Below are 25,722 nucleotides of genomic sequence, written 5' to 3'. Positions count from 1 at the left end.
ATTTTGGGGGGACACTTCAATTCATGACACTCATTCTCATCAGTGTTCCTGAGACAAGGACCAGATGTTCATCACTGCAAACCAGGCGCCTAGCACAGTGCACCCCACTTACTAGGTCCTCAGCAAATAATGGCTGGGTGGCTGGGTGGGTAGATGGCCGGGGTGGCTGGGCGGGTGGCTGGGGAGCTGGTGGTGGGCGGGAGGGAGGGTGAGTGCCTGGATGGGTGGTGGGGAGCTGGGTGGATGGTCTGCGGGTGGATTGGCGGGTGGATAGAGAGGTAGGTGGCCAGACGATGGATGCTGCCGTTGGGTAAAGGACAGTGAGCAGATCAGTGGGTGGTTGAAAGATGGAGAGTATTATAAGGAAGCGTGAGGAAACCCACATTTTCTATAGATAAGTAACAAAAGGCGGAGGGGGCTGGAGTGGACGTGCACTTAAACCTAACCTACAACTTGAGAGGGAAGTGGATGCGTTGCCATTCTGGGAGGAAACGCTGCGTTCGTGTGTGTGCCCAAAGCTATGAGATGGTGGGATCCCACTTGAAATCCACCATTCCCACTTCGAACTTTACAGTCGTGGCCACTTACAGAAGAGAAGCCAAATGAAAATGTCCTGAATAAGCGGTTCTCTAGTGCAACAGGCCTCTTGTGGAATCTCAAACTGAAGAATTCTAAATGCCCCATTTCTTTAAGGCATGAATCGCAAAAAGATGTGGGAAGTTCCATGTTTATCAAGAATGCTAAAAATACCTTTGGTCAAGTAAATGCTCCCGGACACGCTTAGCTTATGCACCAGTGGAATTTTCGAGATTCAACGTCCCACTAAGGTGCCTGCGGTGCTGGCCTCTCCGAACGCGGCCAGGCGGCGCCCAAGGGGGATTGGCCACGTCGGCAGGAAGCGGGGGTGCTCTCTATGTGGGGTGCCAAATCTTGAGCCAGTGAGGCAAGTCCCGGGGCCCGAGAGCGGCAGGTAGGGTGCTCGCTCGGTCCAGGTCGGGTCCTGCCCGAGCGATGTGGGGTTGCCATGCAGCTCGATGGCCCCTCGCGCGTCCTGTGGATTCGGTAGGACGCTAGCCCTGGAAGAAAGCGTCATTGTCCCCCGCTCCGCTTTGCACGGCCCGTATTCATATCTCACTGTTGTTTGCAGGGGAGGCAGATGTGGAGCAGAACAATGGGGCCCCCTCTCAGGACACGGCGGTGACAGACTCCAAGCGCACAGCGGACCCAAAGAATGCCTGGCAGGACGCCAACCCAGCTGACCCAGGGGGCCGCCCCCACTTGATCCGCCTCTTTTCCCGAGATGCCCCCGGGAGGGAGGACAACACCTTCAAAGACCGGCCCTCGGAGTCAGACGAGCTCCAGACCATCCAAGAGGACAGCACAGCCACTCCCGAGGGCCTCGATGTGATGGCGTCACAGAAAAGACCCTCCCAGCGGCACGGCTCCAAGTACCTGGCATCCGCCAGTGCCATGGATCACGCCAGGCACGGCTTCCTCCCGAGGCACAGAGACACGGGCATCCTTGACTCCCTCGGGCGCTTCTTTGGCGGTGACAGGGGTGTGCCCAAGCGGGGCTCAGGCAAGGTGAGCTCTGAGGAGTGACAGGGGTGCACAGAGCGTGTGTCCGCTGTAGTTGACAAGGAGAAGGAAGGAGAGTGAGCAGGTGAGCTAAGCCGTAGGGGAGATGCTGGTGCGGCCCCTCCGCTTTCCACCTGCCGTCCTTGCTGGACGTGCCCCCCGGCCGCGGGAGGGGCCCGGGGGGCCGCCTGCCGTGTTGGCACACAGCTCAGCCTCTTTCCCCTCCTCCCAAGGGATGCCATCGGGATGTGGCCCAGGGCTACAAGAACGTTCCCAATCGGGCATCTCTAGGGTGGCCTGGCGTGGGCACTGCAGGAAGGGCACCGCGTTCTCGGCTCTTTGGTGGCTCATGCTTGGGGGCTTCGTGGCTGCTTTGCCTCCTGCACCCCGCTTTCAGGTTCGACATTGGGTCGTGCTTGTTTTTCTTGGAGTCCGCACTGCTAGCTTCGCGTTGTCTTGCAACAATAATGCGATTGAGGACTTTCGCACAAAGCCGAGATTTAAATTCGCCTTGAGCAGATTTTGTCTTTTGTCTGAGTTATTTTGGGGGGCAAGGGGTGGGGGGGGGGGGCGGGAGGGTTGAGTGTGCCTATGAATCACAACTGTATTATTCTGTTATTCCACTAGCCTGAATCTAGAATCTGTGAAGTTTCAGTATTTAAATGTTCTGTAGATGAGAATTGTATCACGAGACAAAAGGCCCCCATTATACTCCCGTGTCCAGCGGTGGCTTCTGGACTGGATTGTCACTGGGTCATCCGTGCTCATGTTTCATCCAAGAGCCACATCCCAAGTGGCTTTCCCATGGCAGACACATAGCACGTCACTTGCCTCTTTGGGGTGGCGCATAGCTGAGCATTTCGGAAGAAGAGGGTGTTTTCAAAGAAGCCCGGGTTTACTGGCCGGGCGCACAGGACTCACACGCCGTAGGTCTTGCTCTGGCTGCGTATTGTTCTTATTCTGAACTCGGTCTTGGGAACGTCAGGAGGCTTTTGGGCAAAGTGTGGAGCAGGGACCCCGACCTGCGGTTTCTAAAGGAGCTTCTAAAAGTTGCTCTCATCTCTAACTACAATTCTCAAAACGACTGATGATCATGAAACGGTCGCGCGCGAACCACGCGGTCAGTTTCGCTGCACACGCGGGGCCCCGGGCGCTGCTAATGTCTCTGGTACCTGCCCCGGGGCGAGGCCGCTCATGTGGCTCTTGTCATGCCTTCTTGGGACTAACACTTGGTACATCCTACGTGCTGACGGAGTTCGTCTTCTGCTTGGTTCTTTGAGTGTCTGTGTTTGGAGACGTGCGCTCTTACTCTGGGGCAGTCTCGCGTCACCCTAAAGTGTCGGTCCTCTGATCTGTTTCGAATGCTGGTTTCAGTCCGAGGTGCTTTCTCGAGCACAGCTGTCTGACCACGCCAGGTCCTGGCTGCCCAATGAAGCCTTGCTGTGATGCTAAGCACCCCGTATGCATGCAGCCACTCTGGAACCATAAGCTTCTCTGCTGAACTCAAGGAACAGGAAAAAATGTATTTGAAGTGTGCAGAAAAGATTAAATGGCTATATAGCATATATTATAAAGCAAACTTCATTTCAGTGCTTGTGGCTTCAATGAAAATAAAATTGTGAATGCATTTATATCAACTATTGTGACTCTATTTCCGAATGATGTATATGGGTGTGTGTGTGTGTGTGTGTGCACGCATACACGTTTTTCTTCCTTTATGTAGGATCACAACCTTTATTGCTTTAAGGCTCTCCTCCTCTTTAATACTTTCAAAGAAAAGATTCGGCTCAGAAGCAGGCCTCAGCTTTGCAAAATAGGGTTGCTAGATTATCAAGGACCCAGAGAAATGACAATATTTCCACAGGATTTTAAAAACGAAAAACAATGTTTAAATAATTGTGTTAGAGTTTCTGAAGTGTCAGCCCTGTTCACTGCTGAATGTTGAATAAAGAAGGTTTAAAAATGAACAGCCTTGCCTTTTGATGCCGGAGAAAACGTTGGGAGTTTGGGTGTGTATACTCACACGAGTGCTTACCAGGCACACCGGCCGGAAAGCAGTGTGTTTTCAACACCCCTGTTTTATGGCGGCCTCTGTTTGCTTTTAAACACTGCAGATGTGCGCTTAATACACTCTCCACCCAGGCACACCCCCACGATGGCCCTAGGATTCTGGGGTCCTTACTGGCCTGGGCTGCCGAGGGGTTCTTTTTGGGTTTTGTTTTTATTCTTGCTTTGCTCTGTGTATAAATCAGGACAGCCCTCATTTTATTGAGAGGTCTTTGGGTTGAAGCTTGAGAAAAGAAGAGAATCCAGAGGCCCGATTATCATCCATAAAAGCCCATTTCAGGTTTCCACCGTCTGTCGCTGCCGGGGTCGTTGGGTAAGGTACGGGGGATGCTAGGGGCCCCCCAGGCCTGAGTGGCGGCCTGCCCCCACCGTGTGGGTTTGGGGGGAAGCAGTTACTCAGTTACTCTGTCCGGAGTAGGCTTTTCATGGGACAGTCATGCAAGCCTGAATGCATGGCCCCTGGGAAGGAGGCTGTTGGCCTCTGGCCCTTCCGGTGCCCCTCCCCCTGCTGAGGCCATGTGGGACTCCTGCCCCCACCTCCCCAATCCTCGGAATGCACCGACAACACCCACCCACCCCGGATGGCCGGGGCGTTGACATTCAGGGAAAGTGCATTATAAATTCCTTGAGGAGGCATATTCTTTTGAGAGCCACAAATGAAAAGTGTATTCATGGGGAACACGTTCCTTTGTTGCAGGAGGAAAGAAGGACCGTGTTGTTGCCTTTAAAGGACAGGTTTTCCAACGCCCTGGGACGTGGGGTCCCGGGAGGAACGGACAGGCGTTTAGGACAAAGTTTAAGATGCATGTGGTCTTTGTGAGAAGGGCGGCTCTCAGAGCTGTCCCTCCCCACCCGCAGCCGTCCCCACCCCGCCAGACCTCACGTGACCACACGGGGGCTGCGGCCACTCGGGCCCTGACCGTTAGCTTTGGAAACTGTCCTTGTTCCTTTTTATCTCGAAGAGGTGAGGTCTGATGAAAATCTAAGCTGGACACGGTGACGTAACACCTGGACAGTTCCCAAGTAAGAATGCAGCCAGAACATGCCCATCGCGGATTTCTCCATACCGCTGTATTTTAAGAGTTTCTGAAAGTCGGTCCTGCACTGATGATCTTGCCTTTCTGCATTCACTGTCAAGGCTCCGTTTATAACCTGCTCTCCGTTGTTCAGCACTGAGGCTGATGTGTATGCCTCTAGCTTTGGTTGTACGGGATGAAGACCGTTTGTCATTTACTGCTATGGCGTGTCATCGGTCTTGTAGATTAATCACCGCGTCCTGTTTGCTGCCTTTTAATTCCATTTAACACATTTTAGTTCTGCCGTAGCTCAATTCCTCATTGTTCGCGTAATATCCCACTTGTGTAGATACGTTCTGTACTCTCGTGGGGAGTGTGGCGTTCAGAGGTGGCGGGAGGGACGTGGTAGGATATGTGTGTTGGGTCCTCCGGGCCGCGCGGCACCTGCCCCCGAGTCCACGGCCACTGGTGTCAGCGGGCGGGACCTGAGTTAGGATGGTGGGGGCCTTGCCGCGTCCTCTGTACAAGCCACACGTCTGTACGCTATGCTGATGGGTTCGATGCTGACTGCCTTCTGGTGATTGTATGCCCGTTTGATTTTGCGATGAACTTTTGTTTTATAGACATTTCTTCCTTTTTATGCATTCATTAAACATTTTGACAGACCAACGGTGGTGTACTAATTGCTCGTGAATTTCCTAAGCTGCCTCCTTCGGGTTCCCTCCCTCCCTCACTACATGCATCACTGGTGTGGTTGTGGTCCCCTGATGGGACAGCCAACAGGTGAGTGTGTGAGCACCTGCCACCTGTGCACACCCAGGTCTCTTTCTTGCTCGTGTGCTTTTGCACAGACATTCGTTTACTCTTTTCTCTCCACGGACAGACAGCTAAGCGTCCCAGTCTTTCTGCCATGACTGCTCTCATTCTGCTCGACGTGTGCAGCACGTGTCTGGGAGTGCCGTCCCACGCGGGTGGGCAGACGTGGGCACTGAGCACACTCCGGTCCCCTTTGTGTGTGGGGGACACAGTCCCCAGGGCAGCACTTCCTGAGCGACTGTGTGCCCCGCTGAGGGTACGTCCGAGGGGGTCCCAGGAACCCGGGCAGTCTGGCGTTGGGGGGCGTCGGCGAGTGTGAAGGTCATGTGTAAGGTTGGCTCGTGGATGAACGAGGCACAAGAGCAAGAATGCGATCAATTTGGACGCACTGACCTCTCCAACGACCTCTGCCGGGAGATGCTCACCTCCTTCGACGTTCATTTCCATACAGGGCATCTGTTGATTTTCCTTTTGGTAAAACATCAGCCATTTGGTGGCAGGAATTTCTGGCCGGCTGGTGGAGATCTTGACTTGACATCTCAGGGAGCGTACCCCACTCTCTGGAGCTCCCGGGAGCATCTAGGGCATTTAACCACCGGAGAATCTCTGGTCAGACTCTGGCTCACATAGTAAGCGTTTCTCCACACGTCTACACCACACCCTTAGGTGCTCTGGAGCCTTCCTCTGCTTCCTAAGAAAGTCTGATGGGCAGGGAGAGTCACAGGAACGAGGGCTCCTCTCGGGGGCCCTTCTTGTCATCGTCGCAGGCCCGTGGGCTGCACCCCTGCCCACACCTGTGCAGAAGAAGCAGGCCAAGCACCGCCTGCAGAGGGGGGAGGAAGCCGCGTTCCCCTCCTGCAGGTGTGGGGTGGGAGGGGCATGTCTCCTGCAAGCCGGGCAGGTCCCGCCCCCCAGCCTCCCCGCCCCGAGCTGCGTGGCCAGCAGCCCACGGAGGCAGCTGACACGGACCCCCCCCAGCCACCTGACACGGCTCGAGGAGCTGAGCCCCGTCCTTAAGAAGGGACATTGTCCTAAACGGGGGAACCAAACTGGAGAATTCTTCTTTGCCTTTCGGCCAAGGGCGTAACAGACTTGCCTTTCTGCCACCCTCTGAGGCACATCACGCCCTGCGGGGACAACCCGGCCTCATCAAGGCAGAAGCCACCCCAGGCATACCCTCCCAGACGTACTTGAACCCAAATACTCAGTCGCCTTCCTCTTAAGTGCTCAGGACCCTGAACTAAACTCACCAGGGCTTCTTGCCGGAACAGAAAGATCCCCTCTCGCAGGGGAGGGTCAGTTGTGGGACGTAGAGCCGAGCCCAGACTCGCCCCAGAGTTGCCTCTGGAAACCCCGTGTGCTCACTTTGCAATAATACTTCTAGAGCGTCCTAACATTCTTGTGCATCATACCCACTGTTCATTTCCACACATAACCAGCTGGTAACCTGTTTCTAAAACATTCATTTAATCTGTAGCCAACCTGAGACATCTCTTGAAACCTATTATGTTGATTTTGTCTCTTGACCACTGGAAGGCTCCTTCCCTCCCTCCCTGCCTCTCTCTCCCTCTCTCTGAAGCCTCTCTCTGTCAGTCTCTCTGTCTCTGTCTCTCTATCAGCCTCTCTCTGTCTCTGTCTCCACCAGCTTCTCTGTCTCTCTGTCTCTGTCTCTCTCTGTCTCTCTACCAGCCTCTCTCTGTGTGTCTCCCTCTCTCCGTCTCTCACCCACGCACACACCATTCTGCGACGCGCAGACAAGAGGACCTCTCTGCAGGCCATTTACCTTGGTCCTGCAATACTGTCAACCACACCACTCAAAATCGCATGACACGCAGGTACTTCCCTGGAGCAAACAGAGCGGGGAGAACGCGACACTAGAGGCAAACGCTACTGAGGAAGATTTACAGCGATGGCGCTCAGAGTCCAGGTTAACGCGCAGCTCACGTCCAGGAGCGTCACGTTAATATTAAGCTCCTCGGTCTCGGCGGCAGCAGACGTGTCAGAGAGCGTGACCCGCACCGTCGCCTGGCCTGACTTCGGCCACCGCGTTCCTCGTGGAACCACTTCCCGGCGCCCTGTGTCCCCCACGGAGCGGGTGTGGTCTCGACTGTACGTCCCGCATGGAAGCGGCCACAGCTGCTCTACGGGGAAGAGGCCTCTACGGGCACCCGCCCCACGCAGGCCGGGAAAGCCCGTTAGCGCATCACGCCGCCCGGAACGCGCTGCCTCCGTGCGAAACCTTACAGGGCTGGGCCCGCCACGACCAGCGCTAGGAAACCTTGCTCACGTGACTGGGCCGGAGCCCCAGCCTCGCCCCTGAGTCTCTCCTCTCGCTCCTTTCTCTCCCCGCCGTCTCCTCCCGCCCCGCGCCCTTGGCGGCCAGCACCCATCATCCTCACACCGTCTCCCTCTGACCTCCATCCCCCACTAACCCTCCTCGCCGCGCGGGGGCTTGCCGAGCCCGGTCAGGAGGGGACGTTTGGTGGAGGACTTGGGGGCTTCGCCGCTGGTGCCTCGTGGACTCAACGGCCACTCTGTGTCCCCCGGCAGGTGCCCTGGCTCAAGCAGAGAAGGAGCCCTGTGCCCTCTCATGCCCGCAGCCAGCCCGGGCTGTGCAACATGTACCAGGTAAGACGCGCTGACCCTGCCAGGCCCTCCCCGTCCTCGGTCAGCACGGGCCACATCCGGGCCACAGCAGGTCGTGAATGCGTGGGGAAGTCACTTTTGCCAAAGTGAGTGGGGCAGCCCCTGAGGGGAAGCAGGCAAAGGAAAGGCGTGGTGGCAGAAAACCCTTCCAGGGGCCTTTGAATCCGTAAGTGGGGTCCCGCACAGGTGCCCGGGGCAGGGCCGGCCACGGGGCCGGGGCAGCGGACAAGCCCACGAGGCCACGGGGGCCTCGGCGCGCCAGGGTCGACCCGCCCTTGGAAACTAGCGCCTAACACGCGTGGAGCCCTCGCTAGTTGGGTTGTCACGTGACGCGTGCCCTTGGGAAGTCGGGTGGCAGGTCGCTGTCCCCGCCCGGGCTCGGCTGAGCCTGCGCTGGGATGAAGGACAAGCCACCGCCTGTCCTCTACTGCTTGCAGTGCCTAGAGCCCCCAGGCGCGTCTGGCTGGCAGGGGGGCAACGGGAAAGAGGAGGCCCTACGTCGGGCGGGGGTGACACTGCTCCTCGCTCGTGGGGGTGGCCCACACACAAGCTGGCGGCCACAGGCCTTCAGCGGGCGCCGGGCCCGGATGTCTGAGTTTTTCACCTGGGAGAATGCAGAAGGTGGGGAAGCGAGGCCCAGAGACGATGGACGGGACGGTGAGCCCGCTGTCCCCACGTGCGTGTGGAGAGTCCCCACCCGCGAGATGCCACCCGCGGTGGCCGGCATCTCAGCTCCTGCTCCGCTCACTTTGGAAAGGCCTCTCTCAGAGGCTCCTCAGTCAAAGCAAACACCCTACCCGGGAGGTGCGTGGTCCCAGACACCCGGCAAAGCCACCAGAGTGCCAAAGCCACAGCAGCGTGTGTGACGGGACAGCAGTGAGCCCCACAGCGGAGTTAGAAGCCCCAGGCGGCGCTGGCTTGCTCCCTTCACCCTGCCGCCACCCGGCACCTCCCTGCCTCGTTCTCTCCTCCGCTGAGGAGACAGTTGCCATCGGAAGCGGACGGATCCACGGAGAGGCCGAGACTTCACCAGAACCGCCCAGATGCAAAGTCGAGGAACACAGGGCTGTGCTCCTGAGGTCATGTCAAGACACTTTGAACGGAATGTTGATTTTCCTCTTTTAAAGAACTGCTTGGCAGAGAAAAAACAACACCCCTCTCCTCCGCGTCCTCACCCCAGGCTGACTTTTGCGCATCCGTCAAAAAAACCTGACCTGAAAGAAATAAACATTCTGCCCAACAGCATCTTTGCGGGACCACGCGGACACGTCGTAAGGCACACAGGACGCACTGCAGGCTCCTGGAAACGGGTCCTCCTCTGCCTTTATCCTTTGTTTGGTCTCGGAGACCCCGTTCCGGTCCAAGTAGGATTGGGATTGGCTTTGGAGGACGTACACGAGAAGGCTGTTAAAACACGGAAAGTACCGGCCAACTGTGTACGTATTCACATGCCTGTTAAGTGACGGGAATTCCAAGACAGAGCCTGAGCCGAAACCAAGGGCAGATTCGCCGCACAGACCCAGCCCATGGGCTCGACAAAGTCCTCACTGACCCCGAAGGCCCCTCACGGGCTGAGTTCCGAGGGCCGTTGCGTCCGTGATCCACGCGGTGGGTGCCCAGGATGCGAAATGCTTTTCAGGAGGTGCTTCAGGTGCACACGGAAGGTGGGGCGGCCTGGGCTGAGGACCTCGGAACCCGCCCCCCAGAACCCCCTTTCCGCAGAGAGGGCCTCAGCAGGCGGCAGGGCCGTGCTCTTCTCCAGCTGGGCTCTTCTCTCTGAGCAAGAACTTCCCGTTACTTGGAACGTCCGCCCCCAGCAGCTTGGGATTCCTTACTCTTTCAAGAAGAGTCTGGAGGTCTGACGGCACCCGCCGTGGGGAAGGATGGCAAGGGCGGCACTAAACGGTTTCAAAATGCACTTGTCTGAGCATCTGTGACCAAGAGCACTTGAAACGGGTTTGCGGAGGGAAGGAAGGCTGCTGGATGAAACCACAACATGAACAGCTGACTCTCAGCTCTCAGAACCAAGAGTGCCTTCCCGCCCCTGTGGTTTGGGAACTCCAACGGGGTCGATGAGCACTGCCTTCCTACCTTCCAGAATACTCTTCCTTCTCTCTCTCTGTCGTGGTCGATCTCTCTGCCTCTCTGCAAATACACCAAGAGAGCTAGGAAAGCCTAGGAAAACCGCCATGAAATCAGAGGTAACCCACCCAAGGGTAGATCGGTCCCAGCGCTGCCCCCCGGCCTTTGAGAGCCAACTCCCCACCAGAAGTTCTTGGATTCCAGGAGACTCGACATCTGTTCTAGGAATACAGAGCTCCACTTTTCCAGGGAGGAGCATGACCACGGCAGGTGAGGAGGGGGAGCTACAAGCTGACGAGGAGGGCATCGTAGTCGGGAACCCAAAAGCAGGTCGGAAAGGCAAGGATTCCAAGAGAGGAGCAGGGAGCACACCGGTGGCGGGGAATCCCCGGGAGAACAGCAAATCCTGTTCTCCTGGGGGGTCCCGCTCTGCACAGCCGGCCACCTCGCCCTGCACAGGGTCCCCGTCTTGGCATCACTGCGTGAAGCGAGGGCCCGTGGACGAAAGAGGGGCGGGATACGCCCAGAGCCGGAGGGTGCCGTGCGTGTGCCGGGCCTTACGCGGGACGCCTGGTCCCGCAGCCAGCGCCCCGCGTGTGGCCGCCACGTGGGCCCCGGGGACGAGCGGGGGGCGGCAAGGGGACGGCACACACTCTTGCTTGCTCTTCAGCTCCCGTTCCCTCGGGCTTCGCTGGGGCCGGAGAGGGTGAGGGGTGGCCACCACGCGCAACAGGTTTAAGGGACCAAAGACTTCGCACTGCGGAAAAGCGCCGAGCACGAATCAGACACACGGGCTGTGGCTCTGATTTGACCACCGGGCTCCCGTCCTCACCTTAAAGCATCAACAACAGCGAAAGCAGCCACGAGCGCTGCCCACACCGTGCGGATCCTGTGCTAACGGAGCGAAATAGCAGGGGCGAACGTGCTGCCCCAGCCCGGGAGCCCCGCCCCTCGGCCGCGCGAGGCCTGAGCTGCCCAGGAGGGACACGCGGTGGCCCCGGCAGCCGCAGGCCCCCCTCTGCCGCTCACCGGCTCTGGCCTCGGGCTCACTGGTTTCTGCCCTCAGACCCCAGTTTCTCAGCCAGAAAATAAGAGTGTCAGATGACGGATCGCGCGTGTTCCTTTGAGGACGACGGTGTGGCGGTGTTCGGGGACGCCTGTAGCCGCACGTGGTGACTCCAGTCTTGCTGAGGCAGCAGCCATCAGGGCATGACTTCCTGTGCGCTAGGCTTGTTAGGAACAGAACCCTCGTCATGCACACGGGGAGGCCTCCAGAGATTCCCTCGTGCTCCTCCTTGGCGTTTCCTGAGTTCGATTTCTTCATCGTCGCCAGACAGACGGCTCGGACAGAGTCGAATGATTTTGACGGCTGCACCTTGGGCGGGCGCTGGAGGTCTAGCCGTGGAGACAGGGAGCCCACCAAGCCCCTGGGGCAGGGGGACGCGCAGGCCACCTGGATGTCCTCGCCCCAGAGCGGGGCCGGCGGTCCGTTCTGCCCACCGAAGCCGCCTTGGGGGCCCACGGCCCTTACTTGCCGGAAAGCGTCTTGCAACTTGCCTTTTCCTTCCGAAGAAGACTGTCCAGACCCCGCAGCTCCGAACATGCTTGTGCACAACCTGCGCACGAAGACAACTGGGTTCCAAGCCCAGGAAAGACGTCCAGGGAAATTGTTTTGGCTTCTGTCCCCCGGGAAGCTAGCCTGATGCTCCTGCCAGGAAGAGTCCACCGTGCACGCTGGACACACTGAGGTCATTGAGCATGTGTGTCTGCAAGGGGCGGAGGTCAGAGCGGTGCGGGCCGGCCTCCGACCCTGCCTCCCACCGCTTTGGAGGAGCCAGCAGGGAAGCGGCAGAGACCGGAGCTGGGCCGGACTCCGGCTCTGGTCAGCGCCCGCTGCCCCAGCTGTGCATCACAGAGCTTTCCTGCGGGGAAGACCACCGGTTCCTTCCTCTACGAGCCGTCCCCGGTTTCCTGCAGCAAGTGGGCGGGCAGGGGGGGCAGGGGGCTGCCTGTGACAAGGTGGAGACGACACGCTGGTCCTCACAGACACGCTCCCACGCGGACTCCTCACTAAAGCGCCCGTGAGGCGCCAGGTGCACCAGCTCGCTGATGGGAGACAGAGCCCAGGAGGGCGGCAAACTCTCCACCATTTCTCCCCAATTTGGGAACCGCTTCCCGCCCCGACGGGCACCCCTGGTCCACCTCCGTCGCCCTCCCCTCCATGGCACCCACTTCCCAGGATGAGGGGGTTGAGCACCAGGCACCGCGGGCCGCGACACTAGGCTGGCCGCGTCTCTCTGCGCCCAGGGTGACAGCCTCAGGCTCGCATTTCAGTTCATTTCCCGGAGATCCTGGTTCTGGCCTCGGCCCCACACCACCGGCCAAGGGAGGGAGAGACGTCCCGGCAGAGGAGGCGGGCGGGGGGTAGTCTCCCACAGCTTCATTCTCTGCCGACCTTGGAGCTGGTCCCTCCGATCACGGGACAAAGCGACAGTCCCTCCTGAACGCCAGGAACGGCACAAACCCCCGCACCACTCTCCTGCCAGCAGCCTGCACCGGCCGGCGCTCTGACTTCCCAGTGTCCGCGGAGAAGGCCGCTTCGGGACAACCGCCAGGTAACCTAGAATTTCCATCTGGATCAAAGGTCTGCCTGTAAAGTCCTGCAGAAATAGAGAAGAGACATCCGCTGCCACTGCACAGCTCTCTCTCTCGCCAAAGGAAGAAGCCGCAGCTTTAATTAAACTCACTCCAGTCAGCAATCCAGGAGCAAACATATTCTTAAACTTGCACAGGGCACCTTGCACATATCATCCGGACGGAAAAGAACTCTCTCCGGTTTACAGAATCTAAAATGCCTCGACTTTGCCAACAACGGAAACGGAAACAAAAACTAACCCTGTCTCCCGAGGCACGGCAGAAGTCTGGACAAAATGGCATCATTGCTTCCTCTGGAAAACGTACGTGAACAGAACTAGTGAGCGAGGCCCAACGGGCTGTAGGAGGACCTCGTGTCCATCGGTGGTTTCTGGGAACAGCCGGGGGCCGTGGGAGTCTGGGATGTGTGGATCAGAGCAACGCCTCTGGGGATTCCGCCCCACACACCGGCACCCGCTCTGAAAGGGACGAAGGTGACGCCTCCAATACCTCTTGGTTGGACCTGTCATTTTGTCCCCAAACTTGTGCCCCTTGGTGCACATGCTGGATTCGATAACACTTACCTCAGTGGCACCTGGGTCGGCACCTGGGCCAGTGGCCACGGTGGGAGCAGGAAGATGCCACGGTCCTTACCTCCCCGAGGTCGACAGGACGGGGCGGGGGGGGGGGAGCGGGTGGGACAGGCCAGTTTTACGGTAGGAAATAGGTGTGGCCGGGCAGGTATAGGGAAGAGTCTTGGATAGAAAGAGGAGGCTGTTCAGGCACGGAGTCTTTCAGGAAGTCCTCCGGGAGGATAAACGATTTAAGCAAGATTGTTTGTGGACGTAAAGGGTTTGTACACGCCGTGGAAGAAGTGTGAAGTATGAGAGAAGGTGCAGAAAAGTATCCAGGTTTCGTAGTAAATTCTGTTCACGGTTCGTAAGTATAAAGTACATCGTAGGCAAGAGCGTGTTAGGACTCATGACCACTTTCACAAGAGAAAACCGTTGTGTTGATTCCAAGTCTTGCTCAGGTGTGGGCCACTCAGAACAATAATGACACCATTACAGTCCGTGGCTCCAAACAGGGGAAAGGGATTAACCACGCGGCTCCCCGGATCTGAGTTTTCCGAGACCGCCACAGAAGCAAAGATTTCTCTGGGGGTAAAAAGCAAAGGGCACATTGCTTTACTCCCGCCCTCTCAAGAGGTCTGGGGAAACCTCCTAAACGGTAAGTGTCCTCCCTGCCACGCCGTGGGTATGGGCAGCGCTCCGTGTTGTCGACCCTGTCCGCTACACGAGTAAGTATCCAAGATATGTTTGTCTGTTGGACGGCTGGTTGGTGGGCTGGTTTCAGTGACGGGAACAAAACAGAATGACGCGGATGAGACCGTCGTTCGCGTGGAGCCATAACTTCCCCTGGACAGTGGGAGCGGACTGGCTTCTAGCTTTCGGTGCATAGAACCGCAGCCTTTACACCAACCACGAAGCAGAGACATCCCGCTTCATTAACCAGACTTGCTCTCCTTGTCCCCCAGCCATCACGGTCGCCAAAACAAGCAGGGACCAATTTTGGCGGGACGAGCCGAGGGCACGGGTCCCCAGTGCTCCGGGCATTAGCTGACACCTCTAACTGTCTCCATCGACACGCACTAATTTTTCCTTATACACGAGAACATTTCTGTTTCTAGCCCATCGTACCTCCACAGCTTAACGTAAGGTAAGTCTCCTAACTGAAACAAAAATAAACCATTAAACCTCCAGGTTTTAAAGATTTACTCTTCTTTCTTACCTTTCCCTTGGGGCGTCCGGCTAGCCCGTGAGGAGTGCTAGGTCGGGAGCGTCAGCCCCTGTCCCACGTCGACCCCACAGGCACGGGCCCCGGACTCCCAAGTCAGGAGAAGGGCCGGCACGCGCCTTTTCCGCTCGGGTACCGGTCGTCACACCTGTCAAATGGAGTGGCTGGTTCAGAGGGTGCCGTGCAACATTTTTGGTCCAGAAACAACGAGGGTGGACGTAAGAATCAGACGCCCCATATTTGAAAGCAAGTACACTGCTCTCTCAATTCCCTTTTTAAATCGAATCCTTTGGGGGACACACGGAGAAACTCCTGGAACTTGCGTGACTTACGTAATGGGGAAAGTGCCAGCAAGGAAAGCGTCCCTGCCGTTACCGTCGCCGGACGTCAGGGGCCGTAGCACAGAGTGAGGCCGCTGCAAGGGGTCTCCGGCGGCTCCGGGCTTCTCTTCACAGGCTCCGATGTTTGCTGAACACCAGCGAGCCGGCTGACGGGCCAGACAGGGAGCACGTCGGAGGTCTCGGCACCAACCGGGGCTTGAGGGGAGAGAGCCCGGTGTGAGGAGCAGCGAGCTCATTTCTCGTCCGTCATGTAGGAAAGACGGAGCTGATACCAGCCACACGCTCTGTCAGGTCCGCACTGGGTTCCAAGGGCCAGCGTCCCCCGAACTAGCGCACGACAGAGTAAACGGCGGAGGGACCGGATGTAGTGTTAGTCAACGCGTGTGATCCGCAGGAAGCCGGGCCACACTTAATGATATTTGAAAGATGGTCTAATATTGTAACATGTCCCGAGTCGTCGCATGGTTGTGAACACTCCTGGCCGCCAGGGACAGGGGGCTGGACGCACCAGATTGTGAAGTTTGGGCTGTAAAACACCGGCAAGATCAGATCCTCACACGGGCTCCTCATCGACCACGTGGCTGATCAAAGCCCTTGGTCTACACGTGGGTGATCTTCTAGCTGTCTTCATGTGTGCGCGTGCATCTAGCGATTTGTCACTACTGTCTCGGCTCCGCCTTTGCACTCATGCAACACCCCCCGTCCAGAAGAGAAAGGCCAGCCGTGAGAGGCCCCGCCCGGCCCGTGAGAGGGGGGGACCCGAGTCTCCCTGGGCTGTGCCTGGTGCAACAGGGGACACACAGGTGCATCTCGGGGCCCAGGCCCCGTGAGCGCCGAGCACACAGACCGCCAGAAGACACGGATTCACTATGATTCCCTTCCTTGACATGCTGATGGCTGACTCCCTCGACTTTAAATTCCTCTCTCAGAAAAGGAAGAAAGAACCAGAACTTTTTTTCCCTAACCACAAAACCCCAGGCACGGTGATATTAATTTTTTTCAAGATACACCATTTTCTTCTGAGAGGGAATGACTCCCATCAGTCTGTCTCTAATCAAATCCAAATGCAAACGTGGTGTAGACTAATGTCTTCTCCGTGTTTTCGGGAGCCGGGCGCTGTGTTCAAAGGAACGAATCTTTACCCCACCTGATGTGCATTGATCTTCAGATGTGTCAGGTGGAAACTAATCTCCTGTTATTACTTGTCAGTTTAAGAACTCCCAGCTCCCTGGCTAATTGGAAAACAGTTAAAAATCCCTTCCCGAGGTCTGGACGGAACGCGGAAGGGGCCTGGAAGCCAGTACATGAGCTCCCCCTGCTGGTGACGGACATTATCCCAAGTGGGGGGAAAAATCCTGTTTGTTTTTCAAAAGCAACAGGATGACAGAGGTTAATGGAAAAACCAGTTTACCCCCAAAATTAATGAAATGGTTGCTCTTTGTCCCCTGGCTTCCCTCCCATGGTGTTTAAAACTTCTCAGCATGACGTTATTTGCCATCAAGGAGTTGCTGTGTTATTGGTCATGATGCCAAAAAAAAGGAACACAGCACCCGTGCATTCTGAGACCGCGTTTCAGGGCACCTACACGTGGCTGTGTTTAGCGCGTTAAGCCAGGTCTGAACATAGTTTCACCAGACTGAGAAACGAGGGTCATCCTTAAGTGGTAGAATTTCTTCTGCAACCTTTCAAATTTTGGCTTCTTTATGTGAGTGTGCGTTATTTTGCCCGTTAGCCGAAATGCTTTCAGTAGATTCTTTTTTCGAATTTCGCTTGTCCAAAATGTCCAGCGGCACATGCTTCGGGGACACCGTGTTGAGATGGCCTAGCCTGGGGTGTAGACCTGTGGACGTGGGGTGGGGCTCCCAGGGCCTCCGTCTCCGCATCTCGGCTCTCAGCCGACGGGGAGCCGCTGCCCTGCCCCTCACCCACGGCCCGTGGCCCACCTTCGAACGCCCTCCTTTGCCCGCTAACCTCCTACGGAGGAAACGAGCTCCCGGGACGGGGTAGACGCGGGCGAGGACACAGCAGCCTTGAGAAATAACTGGAAAATGTTAACAGTTTGGCCTCCTTTTCTTTTCAACCTTAGTAAACACAAAAGTTCTTCATCAGAGAATTACCGTGTGTCTTAAAAACTAAATGACAAAAACCGCTCCCCTGTTAGGGAGCCCCGGCCCAGTGGGCCAGTGGGACTGAGGGAGGAAACCGGGACAAGTCACTGGCCCGAGACTCGGAGGGTTTCCACAGGGGACGCTCGGGGTGGCCGCCGCCTGGCCCCCGCCCTTCACACCCTTGCCCGGCCTGGCCCCAGCTGGACCGTGGGGCCAACAGGTCACCCTCGTGCCCCGGGGAGCTGCCCCTCTTTGCTGCAGACCTAGCATCCTCCCCGTCCGTCCTGCCCCAGCAAACAGGTCCCCTTGTTCACGGTGAGGGCTAAGGCTCCCCACAGACTAAAATATGACGAATAACCAAACCCCGCTATCTTTCAAGTGACTCCGCAGGGCTCCCAGGGGCTCCCGCTGCTCTATGGACAAAGGTGCCGTGCTCTGACCACGACCTGAGCAGGGCCAGGGCAGGGCTTCGAGGGCCTCGGCCTCACAGCCCAGACAGCCCTCCAGCCGCGGGTGGGCCCCTCGTCCCAGCAGAGCCCCCAGGCCTTCGTCACGGTACGCGCCCTACTCGAGCTCAGACCCCCTGCCAGGCAGCTGCACTTCGCGCTGTGGAGGTGGGGGGAGTTTGGGTCTGGGCGTCCCTTCTGCCAGGTGTCGGAGGCCACGGAAATGTGGCCAGACCACATGAGCCTCGCCAGATCTGGTCGGACCAGCAGCCCAGAGGTGGGAGCAACCCAAGTGCCGGTCAACGGGTGAACGGATAAACTAAATGCGGCGTGTCCGTGCGATAGAGCGTTATCCGGCCTTGAAAGTCTCGGAAAGAAATTCTGACCCTAGCGACAACGTGGGTGAGCCTTGAGGGCGCGATGTTGAGTGAAGGAAGCCAGACGTAGCAGGGCAAATCGGATGAGATACCGAGAACAGTCATGTTCGTGGTGACAGAGAGTAGAGGGCGAGTGCCAGGGGCTGGGGAGGGGACTTAGTGTCTAATGAGCACGGGGTCTCAGCTTGGGCAGTAGAAGCTTCTGCAGGTGGTGGTGAGCAGTGGGTGGGCCACTGCACTGTGCCCTCAAAACTGGCAAAGGCGGTAAATTTCATGTACATTTGACCACAACTAGAGACATATGTAACGGGTGGCTCAGATACAGCTGGCACCCCCACCCCACCGCTGCGCGAGGGCATCATCACCATGCCAACCAGGGTGTGTTTCTCATTGTTTCTTCCTGTGCTCACCGCAGATGCTCTTTAGTTAGTGAGCCAAAAACACGAGGTCTAGCGTCTTAGGAAACGCCCTGAGATATAAACCTCCCTGGAGAATGATTTTCCTTCCATGGCTGCTCTTCAGGGGCCTGGTGGTAATATTCTAGGAGGAAGACCCTCAGTGCATCTGGCTTCTCATGTGAGCAAATAAATCAAAGCCCCAGGGCACGCTGCGGCTTGCTCGAATCACACAGGCCTTGGTGCCAGGGCCTCCCCGACCCCCGCGGCGTGCTCCCTGCCGAGGCCGCAAAGTCGAGATCTAGCTGAAGGGGTAAGATGCCGAGGGAGAAAGAACAGTCCGACAGCACGCGAGGTCTTGCAGCCTCAAGGGACCGAGTTGTGGGACAGACACATGTGGAAGGTGAAGGCTTTCGCGGCAAGGGCGGCCGTGGGAGCAAGAGCTCGGGCCTGGACATGAGATGCTGCATGTGGAGGGAAGGCCAGACTCTGGGACCAGGCACCCAGCAAGGAGGGGCAACGTGTAGCCATCAACGCCGGGCTTGGTCGTGACGGCCCCGCTAGACAGGTCTCCTCTGGTTTAGATACTAACCCACAGTGACACTCATTGGCCACGTCCAGTTCTGCGAATTTTCAGCCAGGTGGGCTTTTGTGTAGCTGCTGTGAGGCCACAGCACCCCAGGACAGTCCCAACTGCGTCCACGTCGTACCCACGCCACACCCGTCCCCTCCCCCATCCCGGCTCCTGCCACGTGCCGCCCTGCTCACCTCGCTGCGGTTTGATCGTTAGAAGAATGTCACATAAATGAGATCGCACGGAAGGAAATCTTTTCTAGAACGACGTCTTTGGCTCAGCGCTGCGCCGTGGCGATACCTCTGAGCTGTCGCAGGCATCCAAAGTTTGTTCTCTTTTATGGCGGGAGTGGTGTTCCCCTGGATGGATGCGCCATTTTGTTTGTCCTTTCTCCCACTGATGAGCATTTGGGTTGTTTGCAGATTTAGGGATTATGAATTGAGCTGCGAAGAAACATTTGTGGACACATTTTCTCATGAACGTAAGTTTGCAGTTAAGGCTTAAATTACTTTTTCCCCTCAAAAATGGTGACCCATACTAGGAAAAAAAATCACTTCCAAAAATATTTTTTTTTCCTTCTACCACTCAAAGCAGGATCATAGGGGAAGTAGATGGTTACCTTTATAAGAAACTGCCAAATGGTTTTACGGAGTGACCACACCGTTTTTGCAATCTTGCCAGCAATGCAAGACCGTTTGTTGTTCCGTATCCCCGCCAACACTTAGTGTTGTGAGTACTTTTAATTCTCCCCGTTGTAATACGTGTGTAGCTGTATCGCCCCATGGCTTTGATTTGCATTTTCCTAATGGCTAATGATGTTGGGGATCTTTTCACATGCTTATCGACCCCCCACCCATCCTGGTTCCTGCGGTGTTCATTCCATATTTTGTCCACTGTTTTTAGCTGGGTTATTTTTTTTAACCACTGAGTTAACATACGCTGGTATGTTCTGCTTTCAAGTCCTTTGTCAGATGTGCGGTTTGCCAGTGTTTTCTCCAGCCTGTAGCATGACTTTTCATTCTCTTAATGGTGTCTTTTGCAGAACAACAGTTCTAAATGTTGATCAAGTCCGGTTTGTCAGCGTTTTTTATGGGCCGTTCTTTGCGTGTTGGGTCTAAGAACTATGTTTTCTTCTGAAATTTTATAGGTTGACATTATAGATAAAGATCTAGAATCCATTTTGAGTTAACTTTTTTATAGGTGTGACTTGGGATTGAGGTTCATTTGGGGGGTATGGAGAAGCTGTTGCCCCAATAACGTTTTGTTGAGAAGACTGTCTTTTCTCCCTTGAACGGTCTTGCACCTTTCTCAAAAATCAACTGATCATATTTGGCGGGGGGGGGGGGCTGTTTCTGGATGCAGTAGTGTTCCACTGATCTATGTGTCTCTCTTTCCTCTAACACCACACTCCCTTGATTACTGTGTAGAAATCTTAAAATCAAGTGATGTGCCTCCTCGAACTTTATTCTTCTCTTCCGCAATTTTTTTGGCTTTTTTGGTTCCTTTGCATTTCTGTGTAGTTATAGAAACAGTTTGTCTACATCTAAAGAAAACCCCGCTGGGACTTTGACTGGAAGTGCATTCAATCTGTGGAGCAACCTGGGGAGAATTGACATCTTGACCATGTTGACTCTTCCCATCCATGAATATGGTACATCTCTCTGCTCACCCAAGCCTCCTTTGCTTTCTTCCTCCAGCCTTCCCTGGTGTTGAGCAGAGGGATCCTATCCTTGCTTTTCTAGATTCGTACATAACTTTTTGTTTCTTTGATGCTATTACACATGGTAGTGTTTTTAAATTTTCCTCTTTAACTGTTCTTTGCTTAGTATGTAGAAACATGACTCGCTAAATGTCATTTTAGAACCAGGCCGCTAAAAATGTATCAATGTAGTCGTAACTGTGTGACTACCTCAGATTACTTGTGCAGCTGACAATTTACAGCCTGGAGCCCAAGTCAAGTCAGTCTTCACTGGGCATGTAACAAAAGAAGCATGTGATTCCCAGACCATCCTTCTATGACTTAAGATCAATTCTTTGTGTGAGGCTCTGTATGGAAAGCGACCTAAGCAGTCTGCTCAGGCCGGCAGGACACAGGACACCTTGTCCACAGCACAGCGAGATGTCCAGCCAGACAGAAGACGCCATATTTGGTGAGGCAGAGCGGGGGTGGGAGTGGAGGGAAGGGTTCACAGGCGTGTCTGGGCTGCCGAGGGAGGAATCAGAGGAGGAGCTCACGGCTCTTGTTTTTTTAAATTTTTTTTTCAACGTTTGTTTATTTTTGGGACAGAGAGAGACAGAGCGTGAATGGGGGAGGGGCAGAGAGAGAGGGAGACACAGAATCCGAAGCAGGCTCCAGCCTCTGAGCTGTCAGCACAGAGCCTGACATGGGGCTCTAACTCACGGACCGCGAGATGGTGACCTGGCTGAAGTCGGACGCTTAACCGACTGCACCACCCAGGCGCCCCACGGCTCTTGTTTTAATGTCAGTAGCGGGGGAGGGGAAGGGATTCAAGAGATGTGAAAGGGAGACGTACAGGACTTGTTCCCGGAGGCCAGGGCGACCGCGGGGTTTCGGGCCCGGTGCTCTGAGGCAGGGAAGGGGGCATCTGGGGACAGCCTCAGACGTCACCGGCAACGAGGTGCCGGGGACAGGGCACCTGTCACTCCAGCCACCCCGGTCGGGGGTGCAGCTGGCGCCGCTCACAGGAGGCCCCTCAAAGGCATTGCATTCTGCAGAAGCCGGCTGCAGCCGTCCTGGTGACACGTGTCTCCTAAGAAAGCGTCATCTCGTGCAACAGGCACAGAGCGGACGGGGACGGCGCCCCCAGTGACGCCAGCGCATTTGTCTGACTTGCTTTAAAGGAAATCCCCGTCGCGGGTGTAGGGCCAGTCTGGCGCCGACACCTCGGACCTTCTTCGCCCTGTTCTGTCCCTGGGCGAGCGGGAGGAAAGCCCCGGGTTGCTGACGCTGCTGGGGTGAGCCCGTGTCTCCTGCTGGTGGGCACAGGCGGCCGATACTCGGCCCGTGGGGTCACTGGAAGCTGCTGCTCGGCGGACCCCCCCCCCACCCCGTCGGTGCCCCCGTCCGGTGTCGTCCTGCAGCACTCACCGAGTGGGGAAGCCCTGGGCGTCACTCCCCACGGCCCTTCCCTCTGCTCCGGACATGACCGTCCCAAACGGGGCGGAGGCCCAGGGACCCTGTGACCTGACACGCTGACGGGAAACAGACGCTAGTTCACGCGATGCAGCCACCCCGAAGCCGAGACAGGCTGGTCTTCTGCTGTTAGTGGCGGTCCGATCCAAAATTCCAGACTATTTTCCTTTACCCACGCCAGCAGCTTGGGGAATGAACGCCGGCTTGCCCCGTGTCCGTCGCGGGTGGGCTCCGCCCCCCTGTGCGGTGTGTATGTGACCTCTGGGGAGCCAGAGCCTGGCTCGGTGATGGAGACGCAGCCCAGAACATTGCAGCCTGACACCCGGGATGCTCCTGGTCCCCTGATGCCCCGGGAGTGTCCCCTGCCGGGTCAGCCACTTCCCAGTGTGAGGTCCTGGTCTAAACAGAATCTAGGGGCGCCTGGGGGGCTCAGTCGGTTGAGCGTCCGACTTCGGCTCAGGTCATGATCTCGCATTCGTTGGTTCGAGCCCTGCATCGGGCTCTGTGCTGACGGCTCGGAGCCTGGAGCCTGCTTCGGATTCTGCGTCTCCCTCTCTCTCTGCCCCTCTCCTGCTCTCTCTCTCTCTCTCTCTCTGTCTCTTTTTCTCTCAAAACATAAAATAAAAAAAGTTAAAAAAATTTTTTTAACAGAATCTAGATGCCCAGAGGAGGAGAGAGGCAGCTTTCCAGGGAGGCCCAAACAGGCGGAACCCGGCCTGAGGTCACCATACTCTCTCTTTCAGGATGGACATCACGCGGCGAGAACTGCCCACTATGGCTCCCTGCCCCAGAAGTCTCAGCACGGCCGGCCCCAAGACGAGAACCCCGTAGTGCACTTCTTCAAGAACATCGTAAGTGCCAGCCACAGGGGGCAGGGAGGGCTGGCCACCGCACCCTCCAGGGGCTCTGAGTATGTCCCCAGAGGCCCCTGAGCTCTAATCCACAAGGGGCGTGACTACATCCCCAGCGATGCCTCCCTCCTCCTCGGGGTGAGGCCGGCCGTGAGAGTTGGGCCTCATCACGAGGGGCAGGCCGTCTCTGCCACTCACTGGAATTTTGGGTTCTAGCACAGAACTCACTCCTTTTAAGACTACAGGGCTACGAGATGCTTAGTTTAAAGACACAGGCTTTGCCAAACCACGGGGACAGCAAGACCAAAGAGATAAAAAGATGAGTGGCCGTCAGGGTTTGGGGGGAACACGACATCACACGTGCGTCCGCAGAGCCCGACGCGGGGCTCGAACCCACAGGGATCGTGTCGCACGTTCTGCCGACTGAGCCGGCCAGGGGCCCCTGACAAATTCAGGTTTGAAAACAGAAGCGAAACCACGCACTTCTGACCCTGAGCGTTTCTGCAGCAGGCATTGTAAGACGGTGTTTTGCAAGCGAGTTTTAGGAGCCGCAGACCTGAGAGCACGCCGTCTGAAGCCCTGAAGAGTGGGGGACGCTTCACCTCCCACCCGGGAAAGGACCGTGGGGAAGGAGGCTCACCGTCTCCACCCGCGTGCAGCAGGCGTGCCCCGGGAGGGCTGGTTCCTGCCTGCCAAGCCGCTCCCGTTCCCGTTCCCTGACATTGAACTAGGACGGGAAGGGGGCGGGGTGGGCAGGCAGCCAGCGGGTGACTTGTTAGACCCCGGGGGAGCCCCCAGCAGACAGGAGGTCCCCGGGAGCAGGAAGGGGGGGACACGGGAGGGAGGGAGGCTCCCGGCCCGCTCACCGGTCTGCCTGTCTTTGTAGGTGACGCCGCGCACACCTCCTCCGTCGCAAGGAAAGGTAAGACCTCCGCGTGTTGTCGTTAATTATCACGGTGCGTAGGCCTTCCCCGGAATCCCTAAACGTACCCAGAAGAGGGCCGGACTCACAGCTTCACCCCGGAATGTTCACCATGTGGTCCCGGCCGGAACAGGCCCCGGGGGCCGCCGGTCACTCGGTGCTGCTGGTCCCCAGCACGCTCCCCCTCCACCTGGTCCCAGACCCTCCCCCAGCTGCACTCCCCCCCCACTCCCAGGGAAGCGGCAAGTGTCCTAAAACTGATTCACCCCCTCAGCACGATCCCGATCGGTGTTTCTGGTTTGTCAAAAGACTTTACTTTTTCCTGCCTTGATCACAGTGTCTGTTTCTCTCTCTTGTCACACAGGGGCGAGGACTGTCCCTCAGCAGATTTAGCTGGGTAGGTGACACGTGCATGTCCACGCGGCTGCCTCTCCTTCCTGCTCTCACAGCCACCCAGCTCCTGCGCTGGGCTCCGTTCCTTTGCCCGACGGTCCCCTTTCTTCCCCTTCAAGCCCGCTGGCCCGGCCATCGGGGGGCCACCTGCTTCTCCCAAGGGGAACCCAGCGCTGGGCCGCTGCCCCCTTGCCACGCTGGACCTGAGCCCCTCCCCGGGAGGGTGCGGCTCCGTGCTGGAGGGATGGGAGCGCAGGGGATGGGAGACGAGTCCGTGCAGCGCTGGCCGAGGGAGGCCCCGCGGCCAGAGGACTCTCCATGGCCACCCCTGCCCCCCCGGGGTTGACGCCTTGTTGAGGAAACACGACGCTGCCTTCGGTTACACACTCACAACAGCCTAACTGAGCCACGAGATGTGGGGTTTGACTATGGTGTGGTAACAGCCACAGCGTAGGTATCAAGCCATCCAGGAAAAGTCTTTTTGAGGAATTTTGGGCTTTTGAATACTAAGAACAAAGTGTCAGTGAAGATTTCCAACGGCCAGCTTGCCCACCTTCCAGATACCAGTGAACTTTGTGTCTGTGCCAGCCTAGAATGGCTGTTGGTAGAGTCTAACCAAACCCGCAGACTCCACTCAGTAGTCATGGTGGGTAGAGTTCTTACTTGACAAAAGTTGGGATTTTCGGGATAAAATCGAAGAAAAGCCACTAACTACAGGCCGGGAGTCATGTCCATCCTGGAAACACATCCTGATTCTCTAGCACAGAGCCCGCCTCTACTTGGTGCATAATTAAGAAGCATCATATAAACAAATGGATAAATTTTAAAAGAAAGAAAGAGAAAGGGAAGAGGGAGGAAAGACCAGTGAGGAGGAGGGGAGCGAGGGGGAGGGCGAGGCCCGCAGGGGTAGGGGGGTTCCACGAAGCGGCTGCCTCGGTCCGCTGCATTCTTACGTTGAATTACACGCAGATATTTGCTGCACCATTTTACAGGAATGTAGTTGAGCCTCTTCCTAAGCTAATCAATTTGCCGAAAAGGTGACACAGTGTAGGACCGTCACATGGGCTGACCCCGCAGCCGATTGACGTGTGACTTTCTCTGCCAGCAGGAGACAGACGACACGGAAGGACGAACTCTTGTTCCCATAACTCCTTGGTCTGCCCCCCGACTTTCTAGGCGTGGCCTCCCGGGCACTGTCGCAGCCAGTGGCCGGGGCAAGAGGACCTCTGTCCCTCTGGGCGTTCCCCGCACACTCGGCCCAACAGCTGACCGAAAGGACCTTCCCTTCCCTCCACATCTCCCTTCCGGCTCCTACTAACGTGTATTCAATTTCTCTTTTTTCCAAAGCAAGATGCTTCCACGTTTTTCCTTTGCTTGTCTGTTTTCTCGAGCCACAGGACTGTCTTCCCGCTTGGAGTTTCTGAGTGTCCCCTGTTCTCTTTCTAAACTACACTGAGTGTTTCTCGGTAAATTCTAGGTTGCCCAAAGACATAAGTGACCAAGAATTTGAAAGGAGGAAAAGTCA

General features: G+C 56.8%; 1 protein-coding gene across 5 annotated transcripts in view; it reads left to right on the top strand.

Annotated features, from left to right (window-relative positions):
* LOC122470879 (myelin basic protein) overlaps positions 1-25,722 on the top strand; it is a 118,827-nt gene that overhangs the window by 84,486 nt on the left and 8,619 nt on the right. For 2 of the 5 annotated variants that reach the window (XM_043559111.1, XM_043559115.1), the window contains 4 exons: positions 1,148-1,584; positions 22,775-22,882; positions 23,769-23,804; positions 24,169-24,201. In XM_043559111.1, the coding sequence (XP_043415046.1) occupies positions 1,148-1,584; positions 22,775-22,882; positions 23,769-23,804; positions 24,169-24,201 (614 nt within the window). Of the gene's footprint in view, positions 1-1,147; positions 1,585-8,027; positions 8,106-22,774; positions 22,883-23,768; positions 23,805-24,168; positions 24,202-25,722 lie in introns of those variants that run through there. The other 3 variants (XM_043559113.1, XM_043559110.1, XM_043559114.1) reach the window with 3 other exon arrangements.

This window comes from Prionailurus bengalensis, chromosome D3, assembly GCF_016509475.1.
Source record: "Prionailurus bengalensis isolate Pbe53 chromosome D3, Fcat_Pben_1.1_paternal_pri, whole genome shotgun sequence".
In the NCBI taxonomy this organism is placed as follows: Eukaryota; Metazoa; Chordata; class Mammalia; order Carnivora; family Felidae; genus Prionailurus; species Prionailurus bengalensis.
This window is presented reverse-complemented; position numbering and strand designations above follow the sequence as displayed.